We start from the raw sequence: 13,926 nt of genomic DNA on the forward strand, positions 1-13,926 counted from the left end.
AAAAAATTGAAGAATTGAAGAAAGAAAAGAACAAGAAAAATTAGGAATAAATCCTCATTGTAATAAACTCACATGACATGAAAAATAGTTCCATGAAATTTGATAGCTTTGAACGTAGTTTCAATCAAAGCTTTCAGAGACTCTCGCTAGCTTGCCTTCTTGATCTCCTCAGCTAGCACCACTGAATATGCGCCCAAATCACACTCTGAGTGCTTCAAGCTACCGAAGGAAAAGCAGAACCAACGGCACAACCAGCGGTGAAAGATGATGCAGAAGCAAAATATGTAAAGCATTATCGAAACAATCTGAATGGAATCGTCACTAAAATACTATGTCCAGAGGTCAACGAATTCAGAGACTCTACGATTATCTCGTCCGCCATTCATAACTCTACCGACGACACGTTGACAGAGGTGACATCGGCGGCAAGGATATGAATGATGAAGGCAATGATTTCGAGATTTTAGGGTTTCATTGAGGTCCCTCTCCCTCTCTCGCTCGAAGCCCTCTTTTAAATGTTTTTTTTTTTTAATTTTTATTATGGGCTAACATTTATTTGGGTTGGAATATTTTTAGTATTGATTAAGTTGAGAGTCTTCTAATAGCAGTGAGATATTTTGTTAATAATTTAAGGAGGTTTTACAAATTGGCACTAATAAAATATATTATGGAAGTTTGTAATATCTTCCACTGAAAAACTTCTACAAACAAATAAAAATTTTATAGTGGATGTTTCTTTTATTAAATTTTAAATTTTTAATTACATGTTTTTTTTTAAATTGGAATATTTTTACTATTAAGTTGGAATATTTTTCTTATTAAACTTGGATATTTCAATGCAGGTGAACCCTGCACAGTACACAGAAAAATTGTGGCGGAGAATATAGTAGCAGTGTGATGGGCGGTTGAAGACGAGATATCGGTGACACCAGGCACGGACCCACCTTCATGAATGGGGGGGCACTTGCCCCCAGTGATATTTGATATTTTTAAACCTAATATATATATATATATATATATATATATATATATATATATATATATATATATGCCCCCACTTTAAATTTTAAATGACCCCACTACAAATAAACTAAACCCAATTATTAAAAGTCTAAGCCCATTTTATCTTTTTATGATTTTAACTATTAGTTAACCTAATTAAATTTAGTCTTCTTCTGTTTTTAAATCCTAGCCGTCACTCATTTATTCTCTTAAACCCTTTTCTTAGTTTCATATTTTTAATCTTCTTTTTCTATTCCTTGTCTAGTGGTCATCTTCTCTTCATCAAAAGGTAAATTTTAAATTCTCTATTTTATTTTATATAGCTCTCTATGACTCTATGTATCTTTCAATTTCATTGTTTCTCTTTTTGATATTTTCAATTGCAAATTTTAATTCAAACAATTATAGTTTAGGTATTAATCTATTTTTTATTCTTTTCATGAATTTATATATTTTATTTTATTCTCAATTTAGTGATCCTTATTATTTATTTGTTTATCGTTATATTCTATTATATGTAATTAGATTGCATATAAATTTTTAAAGTGAATTGATCAATTTATTAATTTAGAATATATATTTTTAATTTTAGAAATAGTAATGGAGAAATATTTCAAAAGAAAGCTACCACTAGAATCTGAAGTCACTCCATTAGTCTCTTCTAATAAAAAGAAGTTCTTAGAATTCAATGTGAAAAGTCTGGTAGCTGATCCTGGACAACGACCCAAAATTTCAAATTATGATCCAAATGTCAGAGATGAAGTTAGACGAGCTTATTTGCAAAAAGGTCCTTGTCAACCAAGAGAACATGATTTTCCACAAACATATTTTGAAACTTCTCTCCGTAGATTTAATGCTGATTGGTTTGATGAATTTGGCAATTGGTTGGAATATAGTATTTCAAAAGATGCTGTATTTTGTCTCTGTTGCTATCTTATGAAACCTGATGGTGTGAGTGGTGATACTTTTGTAAAAGAGGGCTTTTCAAATTGGAAAAAGAAGGAGCGATTACAAACACATATTGGAAATCATGATAGTGCTCATAATCAAGCTCGAAGAAAATGCGAAGCACTCATGAAGCAAAAACAACATATTGAAGTTGTTTTTCAAAAGCATTCAGACCAAGCTAAAAGAGATTACCGAACTCACTTGACAGCAACAATTGAGTGCATTAGGTTCTTATTGCGACAAGGATTGGCCTTTCGTGGTGATGATGAATCGCACAATTCAAATAATCAAGGTAACTTTTTGGAGCTTCTTGACTTTCTTGCTCAACATAATACAGAGATTGATCGTGTTTTCAAAAATGCTCGTGGAAACCTTAAGCTAGTAGCACCTAAAATTCAAAAAGATATTGTTAGAGCTGCTGCAAGTGAAACTACTAAAGTTATTATTGATGATCTTGGAGATGATTTATTTGCTGTTTTAGTTGATGAAGCTCAAGACATTTCTGTTAAAGAGCAAATGGATGTTTGTTTTCGGTATGTGAACAAAGAAGGGATTGTAATGGAGCGATTTCTTGGCCTTGTCCATGTTTCTAGCACAAATGCGTTGTCGTTAAAAGTAGCTTTGGAATCTTTATTAACAAAGCATAATTTAAGTTTAGCAAGAATACGTGGACAAGGTTACGATGGAGCTACTAATATGCAGGGAGAATTTAATGGCTTAAAAAGTTTGATCTTGAAAGAAAATGCTTGTGCTTTTTATGTTCATTGTTTTGCTCACCAACTTCAATTAGCACTTGTGGTTGTTGCAAAGAAACAGGTCGAAATTGCACTACTTTTTAATTTGCTTACTAGTTTGTGCAATATTGTTGGAGCTTCTTGTAAACGTAAAGACATGCTTCGTGAAAGTCAAATGCAAAAGACAATTGTTGCATTACAAAATGGAGATGTTTCTAGTGGGCGTGGCTTAAATCAAGAAACAACATTGAAAAGGGCAGGTGATACTCGATAGGGCTCACATTATGGTACAATACTTAGCTTGATTTCTATTTTTTCTTCCGTGGTAGAAGTTCTTGAAGTTATTGAGGAAGATGGAAATAATCCTGAACAAAGAGCTGAAGCATGCCAATTATTGAATCATATTCAATCTTTTGAATTTGTATTCAATTTACATTTGATGAAAAGTATATTAGGAGTTACTAATGAGTTGTCTCAAACTCTACAAAGAAGTGATCAAGACATTATAAATGCTATGACATTGGTTAAAGTGTCCAAGCAACGATTGCAAAGTATAAGAGACGATGGTTGGTCCTCTTTGCTCAACGAAGTTTTACTATTTTGTGATAGTCACAATATTCTTGCTCTAAATATGAATGATATATTTGTAACACAAGGAAGATCAAGGCGCAAAATCCAAAAGGTCTCAAACTTGCATCATTTTCAAGTTGAATTATTTTATCAAGTGATTGATAGACAACTTCAAGAGCTTAACAATCGTTTTACAGAGGTAAATACCGAGCTACTTCTTTGTATAGCTTGTTTGAATCCAAGTGACTCATTTTTTGCATTTGATAAGGAGAAGTTGCTTCGTTTAGCTGAATTTTATCCACATGAATTCTCTTCTACTCAACTTTTGGCACTTGATAGTCAACTTGAGAATTTTATATTGGATATGCGTCTTGATGATCAATTCTCAAATATAAATGGAATCAGTGGACTATCTCAAAAGTTAGTTGAGACAAAAAAGCATATTGTTTATCCATTGGTATTTCTTCTGTTGAAATTAGCTTTGATTCTACCTGTGGCAACAACATCAGTTGAGAGAACATTTTCTACTATGAATATCATAAAGAGTCGACTTCGTAATCGAATGGGAGATGAGTGGTTGAATGATTGTTTAGTTACATATATAGAAAGAGAGACATTCAATCAAGTTGATAATGAAACAATTATTCAACATTTTTAAAATATGAAAACAAGAAGAGAAGTACCTTCAAGATTTGAAGCGAAGAAAGTTAGCAGCTAATGTAATTTTTGGTTTTTTTGTATTCAAATAATTAATGTGCACTTTTATATTTTTAAATTTAAATTAATATATATTTTGATAATAATGTGTATTATTTTTGCCCCCTACCATAAATTTTCTGGATCCGTCACTGGGTGACACGATGAGAAGGAATGAGATAGAGTTTCACATTAATGAAGCAACTATAAATTTAAAATTCTATTTTTAAAAATTCAAAATTTTATTTGTTAGAAATGGTTACAAATTTAAAATTCTATTTTTAAAAATAAAAAATTTTACTTTTTAATAATTTTAAAAAAATTGTTCTAAGGTAGCTGGTACCTACTTGGATACTAGCGGACTGCAAAAAAAAAAAAAAAGTATATATCGTGTGAATACCGCTATACTTATTACTAACCTGCGCTTCTGTAGCATTAATGCATTATATTATACTACATATTATTAATCTTGCTCCGATCCTGTTTGGATATTTTCAGAATTGAATCTTTCTCATTAGCGCGATTGGAGAAAAGGATAGAAAATGTGATTTCATTGTGATATGTGACCTTGTAAAGATTAAGATAACGGCACAATTACGTTAACAATATATTTTCACATGGCTAACAGACAACTTGAGAAACCGGAGAACTAACTAATTTACGTAAGATCGAGGGGATATTCATATTTTATTTATTTATTTATTCACAAATAATAACAAGATAAATGTATAATAATGCCAAAAATCCTCTCCACTGAATGGAACCGGAGGATATGAAAAATAAAATAAAATAAACGTACATAGTGTAATAAAATCCTTGAATAAGTCAAGGTGTATGACTATAATGTATAGCTATGTCCAAATAAACAATGAATAAATATCCCGTCTAAAAAACAAGAAGGCCAAAAACACAAGGCAACACTGCCAAACGCATATACATGCAGAAAAGAAAAATGCTATATTAACAACTATAGACTGGACAACTACATCAATAACTGCTTTTAAACGAAGAAATCGTTTGCGTTTAACTGCAGTTAGTAATTTAATTGTCTACAGTATATACCTACTGATATAGCATTTTTCTAAACAAAAGCATAAAAGTAATTAATAAATCAATCAGCGACTCCAATCGCACTTGGTGGTCTGAAAGATATCAGAAGAGGAAACACCTTTGGAAGAAGTCAAAGGTACCTGCAAGTCGCAGGTAACCCTTGGCTTGACCTTCTTGGTCTTGATTGCACCAAGCTTAAATCTCACCTTCAAATACAATTTCACTCGGATATCATAAACTCCTTTGCTGTTCTCCTTGTTTAGCTCGGAAACCTGGTCGGTGCTAAGAGGCACCACCTGCTGGCCCTCGAACACGTGGGCCAGCACGGTAGTGTTCTTGTGCCCCTGGTAGAAGGTAGGCAAGAGGTCAGAGTCAAACCTAGAATCCTGAAACAGCGCTCTGGCTTCGATATAGTCGTAGTAGATGCCGAGCTTCTTGTTTGGGTTTCGGATGGAGAAGTTGAGGGCAAGATTGTAATTTAAGGTGTTGCCGCTGTAGTTGAACTGGGTAAGGGACGCGTCGGTGACGTGGACCTTAACGACGTTGGGGCGAACGATGAGCCAGAAGATGAAGATGGCGATGCCGATGATGATGACGATGCTGAGGATAAGCTTGAAGATGAGGCTGAAGATGCAGCCGCAGCAGCAGCCGAGGAGACCGCCACCGCCGCGTCCCGGACGGTGGTAGGATTTAGAAGGGGGGATGGCGGGGCCGTAGTAGGCTCCGTTGAGCTGTGGCTGGTTCGCAGACATGGTTTTCTGATGATTTGTAGGAAAGAATAATAACTATTAATAATTAAGGTGTGTTTGGTTTATGACAAATGAGGGGAGAAATGGTGTTTATAAAGAGGCTATAACTAGTGGAAAAGCGCGTTTAAATAGTCAACAAAATTAACCGCAAGTAACCCGGCAAGAAGCTAAGAAGAGTAGTATGGTCACTAAATAATTAACGCGTGTTTGGGTGCTTCCGTAAGAACACAGAAAACATGCAAGACGCGGTTGCTTTGTGTTTGTGTGTGCGTGAGAGAGAGAGAGGTTTTGAGGCGCGTGAATAAATCAAAATTGGAGCAATTCTGTGTGGTTAGTTAGTTCGTGGAAACTTCTAAAGGCAATGATTCTTCAACCTCCCTCAGCTGCTCCCTTTGATTCCTCTCTTTTTCTTGTGTTCCAACTTAATTCTCATGCATTCACTTCCGTTTAGGATTAGGTTTCTTTTCACTTTTTGTACTAGCTTAGAATATTAGGTGAGACATATTTTATGATATTAATTAATATTAGTATTACGCATACTCTCTGCTCCATATTGTTTGTTCCTCCTTAAAATATTCTCCCTATACTAATTCTTCAAACTTATATGTAATGCCACGTAATCAACATGTATAGTTAATTAATTAGTTATATACCTACTAATCGATTTAAAATAATTTATTGAGTAAAGGATTGTTTTTGTTTTTTGGGGCAAGTCTTATTTGTTTCCATAACGTTTAAATCGTCTTATTTATATCTCTAACATTTATAAAAGTGATTCAATGTTATCCTACTATCAATTATACTAACAAATCAGATTATATTTTTCAATTATTCTCACTTGAATGTATTCATTCTCAATTAGGTCTTACTTGGATGTGTTCGATTTTAATATTATACCCATTATTTGTGTTTAGATTCAATTATGTCCCTAAAAAATGAATTATGTAAATATTGTAGGAATTAGTTTTAACTTTTGATGAGTTATTTTTCGGAGTAAATTATCGATTCTATCCCAGATATTTGTATTCTAACTTCAAGAAGAGATTTTTAAAACTCAAATTAAAACGTTCATGATGTGTAATTGACGGCAGGATAACATTGAATCATTTTTACAAACGTTAGAGATATAAATAAAATGATTTAAACGTTAGAAACATAAATAAAATTTACCCCAAATATTAGAGACAAAAACGATACTCTACTCTAATTTATTTGTAACACTAATTTTTATCATCCCTATCTTAATATTTGCAAATTGGGTCGTGTGTGGAAGCCGTTTCATCAAGCACAACATCTTGTATATTGAAAACGGTGGTAACGGTAGAGAAATAAAGAAAAAAACAGCTAAAAATTATCTTGTTTAATAATTATCGTGATAATTAATAAATATTAAATAAAATAACAAATATTTTCGATTGAAAAACACTACTATTCATGATGATCATCATTTACTAGTACTTATCGGCTATCGCTATTCAACAATGAAAATTAAAATTAAACTGACACTTCACAAAACACCAAGTCAACCTTATTATCGTGTCTTTGATTATATATATGAAAATGAAAGATACACGTATATTCGCTTTGTTTAAGATATCCTTTTACTAAGTTAAAATGAATAAATTAAAATTTTAAAAATTAAAATAAAAACCAAAAAGACAGCTTTATACTATAAAAAAAATTTTAAGTGTATCTAAAACATCAATATTTAATTATTTTAATTATTAATTTTAATTAATATATTATATATATTTTTTTTATAATTCAAATCAACGATTAAAATAACTACAACATATTATTCTAAGTACACTAAAAACTCTTCCTATATATACATAAATGTAGATGGAATATGGATACGAAGAGCAAAACTTTTCTTCCTTTTGGTATTTATATTTTTATTCTTTTAATTTTAAATTTTTTGTTTATTATATATACTATTAGACTCACATTATTTTTATCAAGCAATAATGAGTGGTACAAATTAAGTTTGGTAATTTTTTATTTTTTATAAGTAATTTTTAAAAAATAATTTGTAAAATTAAATTAAAAGTAATTTATAATAATAAATACAAATAACTATAGATTATATTTAGTAAAATAATAGTACTTGTTTTGGTATATGATGATTAGGATTTAGGAGTGGAAATTGGGCAATCTTTATTTTTAAAAAATTAGATCTATTATGTAGTTAATTAGCTTGAGTTTGACCTCTAGTTTATTATAGACTTTTTTTTAAATACTAAACCTGATTTGTTATTAAATCTAACTTGACCTAAAACCTAGTAAAAACTTTGACATTTTTTTATTACAAAATTAAAAAATTTTAAAATATTATTTATCAAAATTATTTTTAATAAAAATTATTTATATGTAATCTACCAAATTTAATATTTATAAAAGTTTCTAAATTTTTAAATTATTTAATATATATATATATATAAGTATTTATAATAAAATATAATAAATTAAAATATCTAATAACTTTATTAATAACAAAAAATTATTTATATGAAAATATTTAATAATAAATTTTTTTTATTAAAAATAGTCAAAATTTATCTTATTTAATATTTATTAATTATTGCTAAATTAATGAATACTAAACAAAATAAGTTTGGGCTATTTTTTTGTCTCTTAATATTATCATTATTTATATATTTATTTATGTTTAATAGATTCAAGCAGGTCTGATAGGTCAATAAAGCTAATCAGTGAGTTTGGACCTAATTTATTAACATATTAATATTTTATAATAGCCTAAGTCTTAGCCTATTTTATAACAGACCAGGTTAGATCAGACTGTAGGTTCTTGACAAACCATCTGATCTATTTCTATCATAATAATGATTGGTTAATACATATCAATATGATAAATAAAATAGATTTGTAAGAAAATGCCACATAGATTATAATATCTGGGTTAGCATTAATTTTTCTTTCTTTCTAAAAAAATATTATATTATATATATTAAAATATCCTTATAAACAATTATTAAAAATTGTGGAGAGTAATACAAGTAATAAGATAGATTAGTAGTCTTAACTAGTATAAATGAGACATTGATGTATAGAAAAAATTTTAGGTTACAACAATAATGTTAATACAGTTTCATTTCACTCTCTTTCCACTCTTTCTTTGCGTTATAAAATAACTCAATTTTCAAGGACATTAACTCTCTATTTCGCAATCTTGAATCAGCTTGACATGGTATAAAAAGCAGGATCGATCTATGGTATTCCAAATCAATCAAAAGAACTTTCTTTTTCCTATTTTGGATAAACTCTATAAAGTCAATTATGTCACTTGGCAGCAGCAAGTGCTCTTCACCATTTTGGGATAGAACCTTGAAGTTCATTTTCAAAAAGACAAAATCCCTTCTTAATTTAATTCGGATGAAGCTCAAGTTACTAGAAAAATTTCAACAAAATATACTAAATAGATACAACAATAATACAATATTTGTTCTTGGTTGATGACCTCTGTTGATTCTAAATTTAAGAATCGGATTGCTCACTGCACTACAGGACTAGAAATTTGGCAAAAATTAAAGATTTAATTTAGTAAAATTTTTAAAACCAAGATTAAACAGCTACAAAATCAGTTAAAGATAATGAAAAAAAGAATCTCAAGATCACAAAATACTTGTCTTAAATAAAGAAGATTGTGGATCAATTAATTACAATTGGATATTCAATTACTAATGAAAATCATATAGAAGCTATTTGTGAGGGTTTACCTGATGAAGAATTCTCCAGTTGTATAATACTGGTACAAATTAAAGCTAAGCTATTTGACGCAGGAGCATCTATTAGGTCATTACAAATACTAGTTGAGGTAGTAAAGTTTAGTTATGTTATTATAGTATGCATATGGATTAGTCCTACATCGCCTAATACTTAAAGGTTCCCTTCCTCTTACTACTATAAATAAGTCTATGTATTTCTTTTGTCACATGATTTGAGTAATAAACACTTCTTATACTATAAGCATTACACTCATCTCCTCTAGGCTCTTTTAAGAGTAAATGGATATATCCTTGACTTGGTCAACCAAGGTGGACTTTTGGCTATCTTCATCATAGTGGGGTTATTAACCTTGCCAAGATTGGTGAGACAAACGATATCCTGGCGTCAGTTTGATATCAGAGCAAGGTCGGTCCTTGCCTTGCTCCAGTGAAATTTTTTTTCGTTTATGGGTATGGGTCTTCAGTGCGGTGCTCCCAGCAAGAGTCGTCATCAATGCAGGTTGTCTGTTGCGAGTTCCAGGTAATATCATTCTTTTCTTTTCTTTTGGTACCTTTTCTGTTAGTGATTATCTTTCGCACCTTCCTATCATTATAATCATTGGTGCATTCGCATCATTATTGTGCATCATCTCTCATAATAACATTGGTGCTAAAGCATCAACCTCATTGAATAGAAGTAAAAGATGTCCACAAAGCGTAGAACTATTCAAGAGATTGAAATGGAGGAATTACGCCGTCAAGTTAAGGAGTTGCAAAAGCAACTTGCAAAATATGAATTCGCTCAAAATAATCATGGCAAGCAGAGTGAAGACAATTCTTCTAGAAAAGAGAATAATGCAAATCCATTTCATTATTCTTCTATGTTTGAAGATTTGTCCACACGAAGAGCACGACATAACAACAAGAAAGCTAAGACTTAGGAATCAAAATTGATGTTCCTGAGTTTGAAGGGAGACTCCAATCGGATGATTTCATCGATTGGCTTTGCATAGTGAAAATAGTGTTCGAGTTAAAAAATATTTTGAATGACAAGCGCGTGAAGCTTGTAGTAATCAAGTTAAAGAAGCACGCATTAGTATGGTGGGAGAATCTCAAGCATCAACAAGAAAGAGAAGGACGGAGCAAGATCAAGACATTGGATAAAATGCACCGTGAACTAAGGAAAAAGTTCCTTCCAGACCACAACAGGCAAGAAGTCTTCATCAAATTTAACAATTTGAAACAAAAATTATTGACTATGAAAGAATACACTATGGAGTTTAAAGAGCTTCAAATAAAGTGTGATATCCAAGAATCTGAAGAACAGACAATTGTTTGCTATCTCGGAGGGCTTAATGAAGACATTGCAAACATTGTTCAACTACAACCATTTTGGACATTGGATGATGTTATAAGACTAACTTTGAAGGTTGAAAAGCAGATAACACAGAAGAAGAATAATCGCTTCTCAAAATAGGAGGGTACGGTTAATTTTCCAAAGCAAAAATGGACTCCCCAACAATCCTCTAAGACAAGTCTTTTAAAATGTTCACCAACCAATAAGGAGTACAACTCTTCTTGCTCTACTGAATTTAATAGAAGGTGTTTCAAGTGTCAAGGATTTGGGCATATTACTGCTGATTGCCCAAATCGAAGAGTTATCACTCTACTTGAAGAAGAAAACCACGTAAAGCCAAGTGAAAAGTTTGAGAAGAAAAATGAGATTGAGTATGATGTCGAAGAGGAGGTTCCAACAGATTGTGGTAAAGCTTTGGTGGTTCACCATATTTTGAATACTCCCATGTTAATTGAAGACGAAGGCTGGCTCTGCCATAATATTTTCTACAGTAGGTGCACTGCGCAAGCAAAGGTGTGGAAAGTTATCATTGACTCCGAAAGTTGTAAGAATGTTGTTGCAACTTATATGGTGGAAGAATTGAAGATTCCAACTGAGGAACATCCTTACCCTTATAAGTTGCAGTGGTTGAGAAAAGGGAATGAGGTCAAAGTGGCAAGACGATGTCGCATTCAATTCTCAATAAATATAAAGATGAAGTATGGTGTGATGTCATCCCAATGAACGCGTATCACTTGTTGCTAGAATGCCTTTGACAATATGATCGTCGTGCTATTCATGACGAATTCAAGAATATATATTCCTTCTTCAAGGATGGAGTAAAAATTGTGTTGACTCCATTAAGACATGACGAATACAAGAAGCAAGTTGAACCATCCCTAATCACAAGGTTAGACTTTAACGAAACTCATCGAAAGCTCAACTTCATGTGTTTTTTTATTGATTTGTGAAGACAATAAGGAGATCTTGTCCGTGCATGAGGATGTCAAGCCTTTGATTGAAGAATTTTTCTGATGTGGCCTCTGAGGAGATCCCTAACGGGGTATCCCAAATGCGAGATATCCAACATGCCATTGATTTCGTTCCTGGTTCAGTGATTCCAAACAAGCCAGCATATCGTATAAGTCCCAAGGAGCATGAAGAGTTGCAACGCCAAGTAAAACAACATTTAGATAAAGGCCTAATCAGAGAAAGTTCTAGTCCTTGTGTCGTTCCTATTCTGCTAGTTCCAAAGAAAGATGGTTTGTGGTGTATGTGCATTGATAGTCGTGTTGTGAATAAGATTACCATCAAGTACAGGTTTCATATTCCCTGACTTAATGATCTGCTGGATCAATTACATGGTGATGTTATCTTCTCTAAGATCGACTTAAGGAATGGCTATCATCAAATCCGTATGAGGCCTGGTGATGAGTGAAAAATAACTTTCAAGACACGAGATGGATTGTACAAATGGACGGTTATGCCATTCAGCCTTTCTAATGTACCAAGCACCTTTATGCACTTGATGAACCAGATATTTTGATCCATCATTGGAAAGTTTGTTGTTATTTACTTTGATGACATCTTAATACATAGTAAGGATCATAATGAACATCTAGTCCATTTGTGTCAAGTATTTGTGGTGCTTCGAGAGCAAAAGCTATATGCTAATCTCAAAAAGTGTGACTTCTTGATGAATAGAGTTATATTTCCTAGATATGTTGTCACAAATCAAGGTATTGAGGTGGATAATAACAAAATTGATGCTATTGTTAATTGGCCTATTCCAAGGGCGTTGCATGATATAAGGAGCTTCCATGGATTAGCCTCATTCTATCGGTGTTTCATAAAGAATTTTAGCTCCATTTCTACTCCACTTACTGAATGTCTTAAGCATGATACCTTTACATGGAGTGCTAAGGCACAACAGAGTTTTGAGGCTTTGAAGGAAATGATTTCTTCTGCTCCTGTACTTACACTTCCAAACTTTGATTCCATGTTTGAGGTCAACTGTGACGCTTCAAATGTTGATATTGGTGATGTACTTTCTCAAGAAGGTCGACCAATTGCTTTCTTCAGTTAAAAGCTTAATGATGCTAAAATGAATTATTCCACTTATGACAAGGAGTTTTATACAATCGTGCGAGCATTAAGCCATTGGAGACATTGTCTATTGCCTAAGGAGTTCATCTTGTATACTGATCATGAGGCTCTTAAGCATATTAACTCCCAAGAAAAGTTGAATCAATGCCATGCAACTTGGAGTGAGTTTCTGCAATCTTTTCCATTTCTCCTTAAGCATAAATCTGGGACTCAAAATAAGGTTGTCGATGCCTTAAAACGATGACACACTCTCATTTTCACTCTACAAATTAATGTTTATGGCTTTGAGGTTGTAGAGGAGTTATATGAGAAAGATCAAGATTTTGGAGAAATTTGGACGTGCTATTTGCAACAACCATATTGACAATTCTTCATTCAAGAAGGTTATCTTGTTAAGGGCAATTGATGAGTGGATATTTTATACCCTTTTTGGTACTGTTTTCTTAGTGTTTTTAGTTATATTTTATTGAGTTTTATTATGTTTTAGTAGGCTTTAGTGCAAAATTCACATTTTGGATGATACTTTGAGTTTTTGTGTTTTTCTTATGATTTTAGGTGAATTTTGGGTGAATCTGTCAAGTTTTTGCAAAGTCTGATTCTGAGGCAAAGAAAGAATAGCAGATGTTGTCAAATCCTGACCTCCATGCATTCAAACGAGCATTTTTGGAGCTATAGAGATCCAATTGATGCGCTCTCAACGGCGTTGGAAATCTAACTTCCAGGGCTTTTCAGCAATATATAATAGTTTATACTTTTCGTTGAAACAGGGGAGGTGTGCACTCGCACAAGGCGTGCGAACGCTCCAAGCAGAAGAGGAATTAAGAAGTGTGCGTGCACACAAGGGTGTGCACAAGCACAGAAGGTAAAGAAATGGAGGGTGAGAAGATGCACAAGCATGTGTGAGCGCTCTGAACAGAGCGGGGATTAGAAGGTGTGCGTACGCACAAGCGTGTGCGCACACACATAATACTTTGTTTTGAAGATAACGAAACGTCAAAATTGCCAGCTAT

The 13,926-nt window shown here is 32.5% G+C and overlaps 2 protein-coding genes across 2 annotated transcripts; one reads left to right on the top strand and one right to left on the bottom strand.

Annotated features, from left to right (window-relative positions):
- Positions 1-1,602: 1,602 nt before the first annotated feature.
- On the top strand, positions 1,603-3,912 carry LOC130934331 (uncharacterized). Its single transcript, XM_057863911.1, has 2 exons — positions 1,603-2,944; positions 3,014-3,912. Exons 1-2 carry the CDS (start codon positions 1,603-1,605, stop codon positions 3,910-3,912), a joined length of 2,241 nt encoding a protein of 746 aa, XP_057719894.1.
- A 695-nt stretch (positions 3,913-4,607) lies between these two features.
- LOC130935207 (NDR1/HIN1-like protein 10) lies at positions 4,608-5,831 on the bottom strand. The gene has a single exon (XM_057864822.1). The coding sequence runs from the start codon at positions 5,750-5,752 to the stop codon at positions 5,066-5,068; it is 687 nt and encodes a 228-aa protein (XP_057720805.1). The 5' UTR covers positions 5,753-5,831; the 3' UTR covers positions 4,608-5,065.
- Between the last annotated feature and the right edge of the window lie 8,095 nt (positions 5,832-13,926).

Source organism: Arachis stenosperma, chromosome 6, assembly GCF_014773155.1.
Source record: "Arachis stenosperma cultivar V10309 chromosome 6, arast.V10309.gnm1.PFL2, whole genome shotgun sequence".
NCBI lineage: Eukaryota > Viridiplantae > Streptophyta > Magnoliopsida > Fabales > Fabaceae > Arachis > Arachis stenosperma.